Here is a 15,450-nt window from a genome sequence, read left to right as displayed (position 1 = left end):
TAATGTTTCAATATTAGAGGAGTATCAATGGTTTCGCCGGCAGTATGGGGTACTTACATGTTGTCCGCTTCTTCCGCTGAGAGGCTGCTGCGAGGAAATTCTGTTGATACTCAGCGTTCATCTTGCGAAGAAAGCATGTCGCCCAGAATAGAAGGCTTCGTGTCTGAAGATTGGAGGAGTGCGAGAGGGAAAGCTCGGAATGTCAGATTTATATATTTCGAAAATTACAATGACCCACAGAGACTTTGTGGCTCACGATGGCCTAGTGTACACAGTACCATGGTTCAGTCAGCGAAATTTCGTAACAAGAAATGAATAGAATCATCGCCCACAAACGATCAGATTGAACATGAACCGATCTCAACCATGATAGAACAAAGTGTTGTCGTATTTTGGTACACTGCCATGAAGGTATTAGAAATTTGGCACTATCTCTAGTACCTTCCTCTTGAACACGATGACCAAGCGTCTTGAGTCGCTACCTACACAAGACTTTTGGAACACAGTTTTTTCGTGACATAGATAGTTATTCCACAATATGACTAAGTTTGAATCCTGCACGAGCTGTGTATCCGTTTAGGATCTCCACTATATGCGCGTTCCTCCAACGGAGGCCGGGCATCGTGCGAAAATTTGCACAACATCTAGGCATCTTCGACTACCATCCGGAGGTTCGCTCGTTCCCGTGAAATATATCCACGTCTGTGGCGTTAATTCTTGCCCGGGCAGGGAGACAGGCGATCGCACTTCACTCAGTTCACCCTGCTCCACGTTTCTCACTTCGACCTATTCACCCACAAGATTCGTGAAAGCAAGATGATATTGTTTTACACATGAGTAGAACGACAGTGAATTGGAACATGCATTGCTGCCCACTCTATACTTGACCATACGACATTCAGTCAGGGTAAAATCCCACTCAGGCAACTGAAATTGACAATCCGAAACGAATCAACCAACAATGAACAACCAAATCTACAACACACCAGTTGCACCAGGTGGGAGCCGAGATGACTATCTAGGATACAACACACCACAGTCCCAAGGCGACTACATGGATACTTCGTCACAGCAGGCATATGCCAATCTCGAGCAGCCAGTGCAGAATGAGCAGCATATGCCTATGAACCCAGGAGCATCTCCGGAGTACGATTACTTATTCGACTCTCCGGGCCCATGGCTTCCCCACCTCTTCTCACCGTCCTCCCCTCACCCATATCACAGCCCCTTCCAGCCTCCCCTACACCAAGCACCTCCCGCACCCTCTTTCTGCGCCATACCACGACCGGATGAAGACTACCAATCCATGCTCCAAGCTATGAAAGATGGCGATTTCAACATTCCCATCTTCGGCACTGCTGGCCAGATGTTCCCACACAACACTTCAGCCGTACGCATGACATCGGATGTCCAAGACGCTGAATTTGGTTGGAACGGTATGTATGCACAGCAGACTTTGGGGCCTGGTGCGGAGATATTGGGGACACCGGCGTTTGGGCGGCGGAATCGGAAGCGTGGGGGAGGGGTGTTGAGTATGTTGCTGAACTAGATGGGAGGGTTAGGGTGAGAAACGGGTAAAGGTATTATGGAGGGCGTGAGATTTTCAACTGGCTCACTTCCTGTCAGAGGCAAGTATCAGAAAGCTTGGTAAAAATCTGTTCAGTATGACGTAATCGATTATTCTTCAGATTGTCACGCCAAGGATTTGTACCATGGTATTATAGAATAAAACAAAATTTCAGCGTACACAAAAGCCATTCCATGAAGCACTGGGCTGTAAATCCTCAACACATTTCCTCTTAGTTTATATTCAACAAGACCACTATAAGATATAACAAAGCATAAGAAGTTCCATGGAAACAGATAAAACTTCCTGGCGCAATGGTAGCGCATCACGCTTTTTAAAGTGTTGCCGACTTGTTCGGTATTGTCTGTCGGCAGTCGTATTGTCGGGGTGCACTGGGAACGTGAAGGCTATGAGTTCGAATCTCATGGGAGTTATTAATGTTATTTTTTTTTGCGGGTAGTTAGTGAGGTTCATCATGATCTATCCCTTTTTACCAGTTCGCAATTAGGGCGAACAAGATATCTCTCTCCAGTCCAAACCCCTTTATCTACCCTTCTTAACAGGAGTGAGTTTAGCTTTCTCTCAGCTCATGCTCCGTACCGATATTTACACTCGGATTTGTAAGACATCACTTCCGGCATACTAGAAGTTTTTCCTGGGACAAGATGTGGAAACTTTACCTTGTCCCTAAGCAGTATCAAGATACGGATTAGTCAGTCACTCCCATACAGTGAATTCACAGTCAACTCTGCTGAAGGTATCAATAGGTTTATCATAACAAGCACGGGACAGACAGAAGATGGGAGAAGCAGCAATTATCAGGAACAAACGTAACAAGGCTAAATTACAAAATCTAATCTACAATCTACAACTGCTCATTGACGAACAAACCAGCCATACCCATACCAGTACCAATGCACATACTAGTAAGAAGAACCTTCTTCTTTTGCCTCCTGCACTCGCTCAAACCTGTGACAATCTGCCTCGCACCAGTGCAAGCCAACGGGTGACCCAACGCAATAGCACCACCCCTAACGTTGAGCTTCTGGTGGTCGATCTTAAGTGTCTCCATGCAGTATACAGCCATGGATGCGAAGGCCTCGTTGATCTCAATCAGGTCGACCTCGTCGATAGTGAGGTTGAACTTGTGGAGGAGCTTGGGGATGGCGACGGATGGGCCGATACCCATGATGCGAGGGGCAAGTCCAGCGACGGTTGCGCCGACGTACTTTGCGAGGATGGGTTGCCCGAGCTTCTCGGCGGTGGAACGCTTCATGAGTAGGATTGCGGCGGCACCGTCGGTGAGTTGCGAGGAGTTTCCAGCATGTGACTTGTCGCCGTGGGGAAGGAAGGCAGGCTTGACTTTTTGCAGGCTCTCGAATGTGGTGCCGTAGCGGATACCCTCGTCCTTGGTCAGTGTGACGGCCTTCTCCTCGCCGGTCTTGGGGTCCTTGATGACGGTGGGGATGGGCGTGATCTCGTCGTCGAACCAGCCAGCCTTTTGCGCAGCCTCGGCCCTTCGGTATGACTCAGCGGCGAACTTGTCCTGGCGCTCGCGCGAGATGTTGAAGTCGTTGCCGACGTTTTCTGAGGTTTGGCCCATGGGCTGCATGCAGTCGCATGCCTCCTGGTTCTCGAGCACCTCAGCTACGAACGGCCTCTCGAGCCTGTCGCCGCCGGCTGTCATGCTCTCTGCGCCCATGGCCAATCCAATTTCGATGCTGCCGACGGCAATCTGGTTGGCGATGTCCTGCACGGCCTTGAGTCCGGATGAGCAGAATCGGTTCAGCGATGAGCCGGCGGTTGTGTTGGGGAAGCCAGCCGCGAGCATGGCGGCGCGGACGTAGTAGGCGGCCTTTGCATCCGAGACATTGCCGACGCAGATGTCTTCTACAAGCGCGGGGTCGAGGTTTGACTTTGCGACTACTTGCTTGAGCGTCTTGACCATCAAGCCATCAAGAGTCGTGTCCTTGAAGCCGCCCTTGTAGGCCTTGGTGAGGGGAGTTCGGATAGCGAGGGTGATGACGATGTCGTCGGCATTCTTGGTGGTGCTATATATTCACTGTCAGCCATTGCTCCTTCCAATTGTTGCGCTGCCGCATTATCGCGCCTTCCTTTGCAAAAGCTAGTGTAGGGGTCCGGGTAGTGGCGATGCTTACATTGCCGAGAGTCCGCTTGTCGCGGGTGTCATGTGCGACACGATAGACTTCAGGCGGTCGGTCATTTTCAAGGGTTAATTGATGGGTATATTGAGATTGGTAGAGGGTGAAGGTGAAGTTTGTAGCTGATGAATAAAATGTGGAGGCGAAGAAGGGTCCTCTTAATGGACGTATGAGACTTGTGGGGCTGGTAGCCGCGACAACTGCTGGGCCGAGGATCTCGGAGCCACAATCGCCAGGTCACGTTGCCGCTTCTCGGCAATTGTATCCATGTCCACCCGTCGGGCCTGTTTGCTCTCTTACATCGTACGTTTGCCTAGGCACATCTATGGCATAGTAATCAGCAATCTTATTTCCAGAAAATCAGGAGATTTTTGACGTTCTAGTCTGCGGTCCGAAATATCGCTGCATCGGCTATGCCCGTCTTCCCCGCAAACCGCTAACTACCGCGCTGCTCGTGGCTCCGACGTCGAGCTCCGACGTCAAGTGAACACGTTGTAAATGCGATTTACCACTCATCTCGTCACTTGTTCGCCTCTCCTCAGAATTGCGAGTCATATTCCGATGTGTGTGTTTACACGGTCTATAGCCTCAGTTTCCTACCGATTAGTTGGCGTTTTATCTCCAGGAACTGCCCCTGGTGGAAATTCTGCTGAGTCATCGCCATGTCAGGGCATGCAATGCTCTGAACCTCTGCATCATATGTTGTAGAAGGGTCGTACGAAGAAGCTGGAGTAAAGCCGTTGCCGTCTCAATCACAACTGCTAAGATTGAATATTCCAAATTTGTGTTGCAGTTGAACAGTATCGACAGGAGCAATCAACTCATGCCTATCAAACGAACATCCAAGTGCGCATGGGTATAGCAAACTCACTTTGAACATCTTCCTCAGACATTTAGAAAGCGAGCCATTGGAACTGTGACTGTACGCCAGACAGCTGCGATAACAGCTTGTCTTGAAGACGTGCAGTGACTATCATATCAAAGTACAAGCATGGTAATTTCCCATATGAATTCACAGTGAAATCGTAGAGAGCAAAACGGAAGCAGGGATGAAGTTGCACTGTGATGCTACTATAGCCTGCATCGTCCGCAATACGTGCTATCTCTGTGACTGCAAGCATGGTCGCCTAGATCAGATCTCCTACACCAGGTCTGCCACCGGAAAGTAGTCAATTATAGATAATAATCCCCGGAACGGAAAGCCCTGCGTCTGCTATTATTCTGAGCGCTGTTATTAGCCTCGTTGCGACACTGGGTTTGTTCACTACTGCCACTTTGTTCCTGGAGGTACTCGGATAAAGAAGAAGGAGCAATCACGGAGTATTCTCTTCATCCATGGCTGCATGACGGGCTCTTGTTGATAAAGTGGTGCTATAACGGGGTCTAATTGTGAGCTCGATTCTGTGTATGAACGTAGGGCGTACGGTTCGTATCTAAGTTACTTTGCGAGCTGGCTGATGATTTCAACATAAGTTCTTCGGACTTGGTTATCCTAGAACGTGTTCGGTGGCTGTAGAGTGGTGCTGGACTAGATCTGTTTATACGATTTAGCTGCACATGATAGTCACCATCGCACAGGTGAGAGTACTATGAACGATGTGTCACTGTCGATCAAAGATAGATATAAGCCAGTTGTGAGCTGCAGCTCATCCTTGTGCCTAGTTCCGTTCGTGAGCGAGGGGTGGGTCTCATGGAGGTGATGACAGGATCGAATTGGGTGAGCTGCCCCCTGGCGTGATGATCAAGAGTATGTAGATCTGTGGTCTGGAAGTCGTTTGTTGTAGTAGTTGTGTGACCTCTGTCAGCGGCGGCTTGGGGGTAGCGAATCAACATGGCATGTAGCATCCATACGCGTCGAGTCTACATGTGAGTGAGCGGTAGGGTAGTCTGATCGGACAAGCTCGAGGCACTGGACAATGCTAATAGACTGTGTCATCCGTAATAGTATTGCGTTTGGTGACAACAGAGTGTCTGAAGGCTTTCGATAAGGACACTGGGGCGCTGCTGCTATCGTTTGCGTCACGTCGTTCTAATTGAAGCGCTGGAATGGGGGTCAGGGCCAAGCCGCAACCATATCGCATGCGCAAATACCTACACTGTTCCCCTAAGCAGTCGGTATGAGGTTGCGGTTAGGTGTGTCCTTCAACGATGAAGCCAGACTCATTTTGAGGGGGCTTGGGTTGTGTCACTAGCCCAGATGATGTGCAATGCTTCCCGCTGCCGCGTCAGCACCCCTGTAAAGCATAGATAGGGTGCACGGTCCCGATGTGTGTGCAGCCTTCTCGTCTTAGAACCATATGAACGGCTGTGATGGAGCCTGATCAATGCGCGAAAACTCCGCCAGGTGTATAGAACGCGGTGCATCTGTACGCATGACACTACCCCTTTACCCTTGTGGGGGATAGTGGGTGCTGGAAGAATTGAAGGATTGAACTGAGGTTGTATTGTCTGAGTCTACAAACTGTATATGTAGGTGGGTGACCGTCAACAGCGCTAGTCCCAGATAGGCATCGGTCCATTACAAAGGTAAGTTGCGACTACAGGAGCAGAGCAGGAGAGACCCCAAACCGTGACAACCCTTGACAAGTTCAACTCTCTGCTTAGCCGTTGACTACGGCCTCGACCCTCTCGATGCAAACGGTTCACACCTTCCGCAACACCGCCCAATGCCTTACCTCGACCGTAATCCAAGTTTCTGTGTATACCGACCACCGACTAAGTCTCCCACTGACGAAGCCTTCCACCGACCAGTATACACAGCAATGGTGACCTGGCTGTTATCACCCTGTTTGCTTCTCTATCAGTCTACCCGCCCTCTCCAGCGCGCACATCGGTGCAGTATCCGTTATGATGTGAAATTGGTCGTCCAACCCAGTCGCCTACAGCATGACAACCATCTACTTCGACAGAATTTACATTGATGGAAAGGCTTGGCAGTGGGATACACTCAAGTACAATTGATGGCAGTGGGAAAATGCATGGATTTATGTCAATGTAAACACGAAGCAGACATATTTGAGCCTGATGGCTAAGAGAATCATTCAAGTTTGCAGCCTGTATTGAGTTACGGGTACAAGCTGCTGTGCAGCTACGGTTGGAGGTATAGCAGTGACTTCCTGACTAATATATCCCTGCTCATGTTCACGAAGCCCGCTGAGCCAAAAGAACTAGCCACAGATACTGACAGGCACTAGGAAGACCAAAATTTCTACAAGATTTCGAGCCATCCATTCAAGCCCGCCTTCCAGGGCATCGCAGCGATGAATCCAGAGCAGCCCATCAATAACATCGATGTCTTCATCAATCGAGGCGCGATGATGACGCTGATAGAGTTGGCTAGAAACCCGTCGGTAGCCAGGCATTTGCCATGATACACCACGTCATCGGACATACCATAATCGTGGGTCGAAGGATGGATATACACAAGGGCGGCTCTGCAGCTGGGCCGTAGGGGCGTACGTATAAATTCGAGTAAACAAAGCAGATGGAGTCTGATCTTGAGGATGCAGAAGGTTACCACCACGTCCTGTTGTAAAGCTTCAATAGCCCGCAGGCTGTCATGCAATTGGAAGTGCACACATACATCAGCACCAACGCTTATGCCACAGAGGATAGCAAAACTGAGGTTGTAGTAGCTTAGTCAAAGACAGCGCTTAAGGTCACAGATTGTCACCCGCCACAATAGTTCACAACCCATCACAGTGCTTCTCATCGAGAAGCTCATTTCTTCCGAGTGCACGATGGGGCTGAAGGATGCCAAGAAGCAAAAGCGTGTGGACCCAATGTGGCTTCGCCAGACACCCAACGTCTCTCTCAGCGATATAATTAAGAGATATGGCCTCTTCCAGTTAAAAGAAAAACACATTACACTAGAAGAGTATTTTAAGGTCTACACTGGCAATGCTGACCGTCAGGTAGGCCTTTGCCAACCTGTGTGGTTGTTGAAAGAGGCAAGAGTAGTACCAGTCACGAGTAAATTTATGGACAGTGCCGCAGTGCGCTTTTCTTGGGTAATTATCATCTGCAAGTACGTCATATGCAGAATAACATACCCACACCACAAACAGACGTTGTAAGGCGGTCTAGGTTCTGCTAGACAAAACGAAGGCCCGGAAACAGGAACATAAGCTCTAAAACTCAATGCAATATCTTCATTACTCAATGCAACGGTTATCATGGAGACAAGAACTAGAATTAACGGGCACAGCCACCGGGTAGAATAAACCAGTTCTGTATTAGAACATCTTCTGCACCAAACGCCAAGTGACCCTCCCTCCACATGCCCCAGCTGTGTGATCTCACAAGGTTATTGGCTCCGCTCACCTGGCATTTTCTTAGCGTTCTCGTGCTCTGCTCACAGGTGAAGGTTGTCTGCTTGGTCAGTGCACCTGCACCCACCATTACTTAACCCGATCACTCCGCTACTTTGGTCCTGGAATAACCCACACAGTATATTAACAACCCCTTATCTCCCTTCGCGACCCAGCCTTTGGGCCATTCACACTCCGAGTCCATCAACCCAGGTACTCTTGGTGTCGACGTCATGTTCGAAGACAACGAGGGCAACAAGGCCACGGAACAGCTTCCTGATGGCGCCTTGAGAGACAAGGACGGTCTACTACTCATCAGTAAATCAAAGCACCAGGGTCTGGCCCAATGGACACCAACCCACCAGTTCATCTGGACTAAGAAATTCCAGTTGCCGCTGCCGAACAACTTCTCAGCCTGGCCGTTCTGTCCCATCGACAGTGTCGCAACACCAGCCTACTTCGACATCTCCACTTTGACGATCCCACTAACGGCCTGTGAACTCCTGACGGTAAGAATTTGACATCTACTTTACATACATGCGCAGTACTGACTATTACAGTTTTTTCCATGCCACATCTGGATTTCCGAGCTGCAGAACAGGTTCAGCCGCAATCAAATCAAGGGAACCTTCCAAGCCATCTTCATCGTACGTACTCGCTCACTGACCACTCCCAAAGCGCCTACTAACCACAATCCCCCATTAGGACTACCAGCGCGACCTTACAATCCCCCATGTTATCACTCCGCAGCAAGTACGCTCCCTTATCAAGACAGCCGCACGAGCATGTCCTCCGAACTCGAAATCCTGCTCGACGTACACGGTGGACAAGTATCGCTTCACACTGCCACCCCGCATCCCCGAGAAATGTGGAGTGGAGATCAAGATACCCTACACACTCATCCATTGCGCCGATGGCGTCAACCCGGCCAAATTCCCCAAGGGCTCTGACGCCGGGCCCTTCACCAGGGCCTTGATCCATGCTCGTACCAGGAACCAGGACATCATGCTCAATGAACTGGACGGTTACATCGCCAGGTGGGGGATTAGTAGGGAATTGGACCGGCTCTACAGTGACCCGAGCTTGACTGACAGATATGCCAACGAAGTCAAGGAGTATGCTCGCGGTCTGAGGGACACAGCGAAGGCGAAGGGGTACAAATGGGACTGTTAGAGTGAGGGGCGGCTTGGATTGTATACTCGAATTTTCTAGAAGACCAGGTACCTGACGCCCGTGTGAAGCAGCCGTAGGCTTCAAGTCCCATATAAGAGTAATGATACACTGCCGCTTCATACAGCGAAGGACATAACCAGAGACTTTCTATTGATGCATCTGACCCTGATAACAGCTGTAGTAGTCTAAATATACATAATAGTCTAGGACATGGTTCATCAAAGCTGGCGCTGTGTCCGGTGAAGGCTATTAGTGTTTTTGATAATGTCTTGGTAATTTAAGGTAGCATATCTTAGCTAGTCTTCAAGACTACATCTGTCTACGTGACATCAAAATTCTCCAGTTTCTCCTTCCACACCTATCACAACTCCACAATAACTTCTGGAAATCTTAAATACTAAACCTGCGATTACAGAACAATCATCACATTGATTTTGCTACGGTTTGTATTCTGCTTGTTTGTCAGGACTATAGAATTATAAACGAGTCACTGACCGAGTCGGACATCATTGAGGCGTGGAACGAGATACACCACGATGTTGTTGCATTCCTGCTGTAACGGGCTGAGCCCTAGGTCACATGACTAGGCCGCTGGCCTAGTCGCTTCCTTCCTTCTATCACTCCTTCCCCCAGCAGCCCGTGCACCGTGCGCCGCGCGCCAACCCAAACAAAGCGGGATGGCCGCCCACTTTCCTCTTCTTCTCTTCATCTCGACTGTAAATAGCATCTGGATTAGGTAGCTGGAATACAGTACCTACAGACCGTTCACACCTGCGGAAGATGGAAAGCAGCAAGGGCATACCATGGACAAGCGTTGGACTTTTCCATCGCGGCACCGTGGAGACGAGGGAGCAATGGCCCGTAACGATCCTCATAGGATCGGGCCAGGCAGATGACGAATACTGGGCAACCGTTGGTCGCCGCGAGATCGAGAGACTCTCGAAGAACCGCTTCCAGACTGAGGTCGTCTACTCCAAGGATTGGAGACTGACAGGAAGTGGAGCTATCGACATGACTGTCCACGCTCCAGACTTGGAAATGGGCGCATCATTTGGGCCTGCAGGGTTGAAAGGTGGTGCCACCTTGGGCGGGTTCATCAAGTTTGTTCCCGAAGGACAGCAAGAGCCACTGAATCTCGCCATCACGAACCACCATGTAGCCATACCATCGTGTTCGGACATTGCAGGTAAGTCTTGGGAAAACATCAGAGTTGGAGCTGATAGGCTGACACTTAGTATAGTGATGGACAACCGAAGAAGCGTCACCGCAGATAGCCTACCCCCAGGGCTAGCAATGCCAAGATTCACTAGCCCTACAGAGGACGATCATCATGAACCAGAGAAGAGTCTGAGAGCTGATAAGGACGCCTTCGAGTATCTTTTAGAGCATCTTGAAGCACATCTGGACCGGCTGGTGGAAGGAACAAGGGAAGAGACCGCAACAAGTACTCTCAAGAATACCGTGAAACGAGTATTCGACCTGAAGGCCGCGCTGTTAAGTAAAGAAGAGGAGATCGATCTTGTGGCAAAGCACACGCTCCAAGTCGGAACAGCGCTTGCCACATCAGGTCACAGGCTACACATAGCACCTATCGATTACCAAAGTACGAAAACAGGTAATTGGCTGCTGGACTGGGCAGCAGTATAACTGGATAAGGACCATGCGCCTAACAACCTCCTCATCCGCCCTAAGCCCCAAGAGAGGAAAGGCGGCAAGTCAACCAAAACGCGGCTATTAGATGGATCAACGGCGAACGAGTATGTAGTCCTGGATACTCGAAGAGAGTACCAAGTGGCGTTTCGGGGGCGAACAAGCGGATGGGAGTTCGGCGAGGTCAACAGCACCGTTTCCATTCTTAACGCTTTCACGGACAGTACGCCCTCAGAGATTCCAGGCGCAATATCCAGAAAATATGCAGTCACTCCGGAGGAACCAGGCTATAGCTGGGCCATAACTCCACGTTGGGGATACGTAGCAAGAGAGCCATGCCGTCCTGGAGACTCCGGGAGCGTAGTGCTTCTTGACCCAACTGATGTCGCTATGGAGGCAAAGTGGGTAGGGTTGTTATTCGGCCACGAACAAGATTCAGTAGCATACATGACGCCAATTGACATGGTGATCCAAGATATGGAGATGGTGCTGAAAGGAAAGATTGTATCCCCGGTTCGAGTGGAATTATAGAGAGCTAACATCGCGAATCTTCAGCGTGCTAAGGCTTTTAACACGCCTTTCTTTGGCAGAACAATCATGGGTTAAGTAAAGTTACGCTGAGGTAAGAATGAAAAAGCTTAGTAGGTCTCTCGTCGAAATCAGGTAATCTGCCACACGTCACGTGGCCTGCTTGGCGCAAGACCGTGTGGACCATACCGAAGTATATAGCTCCTCCCCGATGAGTTCAGTAGTTCTTCAGATTTTATAATACATACATTACCCAGGCATGTTGCACAATTGATAGTTCCTCAGTGTGGTACGCCAAGGCTGGGTACCGTAGTAGGCAAGTGTGGAAAAGCTCGGTAGAGCTCTCGTCAAAATCAGGTAATCGATGGTTCTTCAGTTTGAGACGCCAAGGATGGGTACCATGGTACTGTAGAGGAGGTGAAAATCTTCGCACGCACATGAAACAGACGTATAGCCACCTGCAGAAGTGTACAACCCTTTTCTCTACCCTTCGCCGTCGATATCACAATGGCTACAAACTCCGACCAGTCAAAGGCATTTAACGTATGTGGATCCAAACTATGCTTTGCATGTATTTTAGAGCTTACCATGACTCGTGAATTAGGACGTCTTTAACACGGTTAAAGAGGCCCCGGAGACAAACGACAAGGGATCAAATGCATCCGAAGATAAGCCACATGGGAAACAGAGTCAAGTCTCCCGATCCACGAAGAAAGTCCTTAAAACTTCGCGGAAAGCTAAGGATAACTTGGAATTCGTTTTGGGCACCTTGAAGACGCTGAAACAGGGCAATCTATCCGTCGAGAACGAGAAGCTCAAAGATGGGCAAAAGACCGTCAAGGAGGTCATGGACGCTATCGAGCAAGCTTTGGATACCAACGAAGAGATCTTGAATGCTATCGAGCAAGCTTTGCATGCTAACGAAGAGTGCAACCAAGGCTGACCGCACGAACAACGTCATCAAAGCAATGCTTCAAACCACGGGCACAAAGCTGGATAAGAAGCACATCAGTTTTAATGTGCATGGGAAGTTCATGGAGTATACCGAGATCAACTCAGGTGGAGATACGTACGGGAGTTTGCATAAAGTAGTATGGTTTTCGATGGGTTCTATGTATGTCAGACAAGGACATGATGTTTCGGGCACTGGTTAACCATTCAACAGTGAATTTAGACCATCATCAAAAGAAATAAAGGAAAGAGGTGACAAAACGAACGTGGTCCTAGCTTTTATATTAGGAGACAGGACATATGACCTGTGAATTTGATTACTTATACGTGTGTAGAAATATACTACATCGCGAACTCTGGGCGAGCTATCTGGAGTGCTGGAGTTTTCAGCTGCTATCTTGTTTTTCATGCGAGGGCGCTTGTGTCCCCGCTATTGTTACGTTTCAACATTTCAACATTTCAACATTTCAGTGAAGCCGCCTGTCACGTGTCCGAGCTAGTGCCCACGCTAAGTCAACTGAATATATCTACGCTCTACCTCAAAACCTCTCCCTCATTGTTACTCTCCAAAACTACTCCTGATAACTTGATAGTGTCACCATGCCAAACATCCAAGACTACGATTCTCCAAAATGGCCGCATCCAACAGCTCGATGGAAGGCAACGACTCCATACTGTACATCAGCAACATGATCTGGAAAGACTCCTTCGTAAGTTTGAGACACTTGGAAAATCGTTCATGGAATAAGATGCTAACATGTATAGATGCAGTTCTCCCCCACTAGATTCGACTCTCTCAAGATAGTCAAGAGCAAGGTGGTTGACTTCTTGGCCTATCTCCACGGCAACCTTACGCAAGCGAAGCAGGCCATCTCCAGTGCTCAGACTTGCGAGGATCAAGCAAAGGATCGCCTGAAAAAGATGTACCTAGAGTTGCTGCGCCTTAAGTCAACCAAGGGTCTTGATCAGACCACTAAGAGTGCTTTATCGACTTTCGGCAAGGACATTGAGAAGATCCTTCAAGATCTTTCCGATGCGAATCTACATCTACACTGTGCAACTGGATATGTCACATCGGCGGACGATACCACCCAACCGCATCATCACAACGACACTGAGGGCCAAAACAGCCAGGATAACAAGAACAGCAAGGACGATGCTAAGGCTGGTAGGAAGCGCAAGGTCACTGATGATGAGTCTGATGGCGCAAAGAAGGGCAAACACAAGCGTTTGAACCTTTCTCTCAGGCATGGAAAGGGAGTTGGTGACGATGATGTGACCGGCTAACTCTCAGACGCTACTCGCGCTTTCTTCGCCGATACCAGCGATTCTGATTAGCATGGTAACTGCAAGACGGCAGGCACCTTCACGGCAAGGATTGAAAAGCAAACCGAAGAGTATCTCCACATTGGATGAATAAGAAACGGGATCTAGGTAGTTCCAAAAGTGATTAAGTACCAATACAAGCCTTTCATATGCACTCCATATATGACCATTCTACATATAAAGAAGTGACATCGATACTGATTAGCAAATTTCCACTACACATTCTTTGTAACAGCAGTACAAGAAAGTCGATAAGGTGCTATTCCAACACCTGTAGTAACTCTATAGTTTTTTTAGTAGCCTGCGCGTCTACAATCATCAACGGCTATGAGGGATCATAGAAACAGAGTTTATGCGTCATTTAATATATCCCAAGGAAGCCTTTGATGCAAAAAAAAGATATAGGAGGCTCGCTTCTCTTCGTGTGTCGCTAGATGCAGGGGTACACACTTTGGGAAGCGTGAAGAGTCGGCATTGAGATCTAGTCTCATTCTGAATGATATCTGAGATAGTTACAATTTTCTCCGGTATATATCTAAAATGAAGATGTGAATGTGATATCGAAGCCAAAGGCTGGGTTACATATGTCGACAGCTCACATGTGGCAGAGCAGGGGAATAGGTCGGTTAAATATTACTACATAACCATGTATGATATCGCCGAATCTCCTAGTCTAAATCCCCCTTTCCTTAAGGAGCCTTGCATACCTTCTTATGTCCCATCTTCCAATCCGCAGATTGACACAAAGTCGAACAGTACCTGGCCTGCCTGCATCGGCCACAAACAGAGCCTGGGGGCCTTCTTCCGCAATTCGTACATTGATCTACATTCCTTGGCCCCCTCCCCGCCTGGATAACATTGTACATACCCGGTACCTTTGCACGCATCATTTCCACAATAGTCTCGGGGTTCATGCCATCCGTATCTTTGGTTACAACGTCGCCGCCGTGCTCAATGTACCACCTCATCATTCGCACGTTCTTGGTGGTATCTCCATGGACTTCTGCTTGACTGATCTCAGCTGCGGCAGTGTTGCCGAAGCGACTCCTCGTGTTGACAGAAGCCCCGGCGTCGAATAGTATTTGCGCAAACTCCGGCTGGACATAGGGTTTTGTGGATATGGCCCAGAAGAGAGCGGTGCAGCCGAGGGCATCCTTGCCTTCGACTGGTACCTTGAGATCATTCACAAGGTAGCGAGCAATGTCTAGAATCTCCTCTTGGTTGTTCGGTAGCATGTGAAGCGCGGGCAGCAAAAGGTTGTAGACGGGCGTCTTGGTCGGTCCCCAGCGCTTTGCGTAAACATCGTCTCTAACAGTCTTGCGTGCTTCCTCAGTACCTCCAAGTGCTTTGATCATGGTTTCGATGTAGTTTTTCGGCGCGTCGAATTCTTTCTTGAATGCACTAAGGAAAGCCTGACCAAGCGGGTCGGTGAGATCGCGACTAGGCACCGTAGGGTTCTGTTGCGACCAACCTCGAAGTTGCATAGCATCCCAACCACTAAGCTGGTCGTTGGACTCTACAAGATCTTCTATTGTGCTTGATGACTGCTGTTAGTAGTGCTGCTCTCGTTCGTAGAGTGTGTGCATAGCATACCGGCCTGACCGCTCGCTCATGTTTGTTCTTTCCAGCATTTTCATGAATTTGTTCGCCATGTTGATTGGTTGTTGGAAGAAAGTTGAAAGAAGTTGATTGTAGGAGAAGATGTGTTGTTTCGAAAATGCTATGGAAGCTGTTGTGGAGTGGGATGAGCTAGAGGGGGAGGTAGCGTGGATGTTTCGCGCTT

At 49.0% G+C, this 15,450-nt stretch overlaps 7 protein-coding genes across 7 annotated transcripts; 5 read left to right on the top strand and 2 right to left on the bottom strand.

Moving 5' to 3' along the window:
• Positions 1-1,054: 1,054 nt before the first annotated feature.
• PtrM4_122270 (uncharacterized protein) lies at positions 1,055-1,549 on the top strand (the record flags this gene model as incomplete). Its single annotated transcript, XM_001935481.2, has 1 exon — positions 1,055-1,549. The coding sequence occupies one exon, from the start codon at positions 1,055-1,057 to the stop codon at positions 1,547-1,549; it is 495 nt and encodes a 164-aa protein (XP_001935516.2).
• An 883-nt stretch (positions 1,550-2,432) lies between these two features.
• PtrM4_122260 (PaaJ, Acetyl-CoA acetyltransferase) lies at positions 2,433-3,791 on the bottom strand (the record flags this gene model as incomplete). Its single annotated transcript, XM_001935480.1, has 2 exons — positions 2,433-3,618; positions 3,727-3,791. The coding sequence occupies 2 exons, from the start codon at positions 3,789-3,791 to the stop codon at positions 2,433-2,435; spliced, it is 1,251 nt and encodes a 416-aa protein (XP_001935515.1).
• A 3,678-nt stretch (positions 3,792-7,469) lies between these two features.
• PtrM4_122250 (uncharacterized protein) lies at positions 7,470-9,212 on the top strand (the record flags this gene model as incomplete). The annotated part of the gene is made up of 4 exons (XM_066108512.1): positions 7,470-7,643; positions 8,216-8,548; positions 8,600-8,686; positions 8,745-9,212. 4 exons carry the CDS (start codon positions 7,470-7,472, stop codon positions 9,210-9,212), a joined length of 1,062 nt encoding a protein of 353 aa, XP_065961697.1.
• Positions 9,213-9,992: 780 nt separating this feature from the next.
• Positions 9,993-11,393, top strand: PtrM4_122240 (uncharacterized protein; the record flags this gene model as incomplete). Its single annotated transcript, XM_066108511.1, has 3 exons — positions 9,993-10,398; positions 10,453-10,815; positions 10,912-11,393. The coding sequence occupies 3 exons, from the start codon at positions 9,993-9,995 to the stop codon at positions 11,391-11,393; spliced, it is 1,251 nt and encodes a 416-aa protein (XP_065961696.1).
• A 504-nt stretch (positions 11,394-11,897) lies between these two features.
• PtrM4_122230 (uncharacterized protein) lies at positions 11,898-12,333 on the top strand (the record flags this gene model as incomplete). The annotated part of the gene is made up of 2 exons (XM_001935475.1): positions 11,898-11,933; positions 11,995-12,333. The coding sequence occupies 2 exons, from the start codon at positions 11,898-11,900 to the stop codon at positions 12,331-12,333; spliced, it is 375 nt and encodes a 124-aa protein (XP_001935510.1).
• A 640-nt stretch (positions 12,334-12,973) lies between these two features.
• Positions 12,974-13,628, top strand: PtrM4_122220 (uncharacterized protein; the record flags this gene model as incomplete). Its single annotated transcript, XM_001935474.1, has 2 exons — positions 12,974-13,051; positions 13,107-13,628. 2 exons carry the CDS (start codon positions 12,974-12,976, stop codon positions 13,626-13,628), a joined length of 600 nt encoding a protein of 199 aa, XP_001935509.1.
• Positions 13,629-14,378: 750 nt separating this feature from the next.
• On the bottom strand, positions 14,379-15,319 carry PtrM4_122210 (Ank-2 domain containing protein; the record flags this gene model as incomplete). Its single annotated transcript, XM_066108510.1, has 3 exons — positions 14,379-14,431; positions 14,536-15,203; positions 15,261-15,319. 3 exons carry the CDS (start codon positions 15,317-15,319, stop codon positions 14,379-14,381), a joined length of 780 nt encoding a protein of 259 aa, XP_065961695.1.
• Positions 15,320-15,450: the final 131 nt, after the last annotated feature.

Source organism: Pyrenophora tritici-repentis, chromosome 6 (genome assembly GCF_003171515.1).
Source record: "Pyrenophora tritici-repentis strain M4 chromosome 6, whole genome shotgun sequence".
NCBI classification, from domain to species: domain Eukaryota; kingdom Fungi; phylum Ascomycota; class Dothideomycetes; order Pleosporales; family Pleosporaceae; genus Pyrenophora; species Pyrenophora tritici-repentis.
This window is presented reverse-complemented; position numbering and strand designations above follow the sequence as displayed.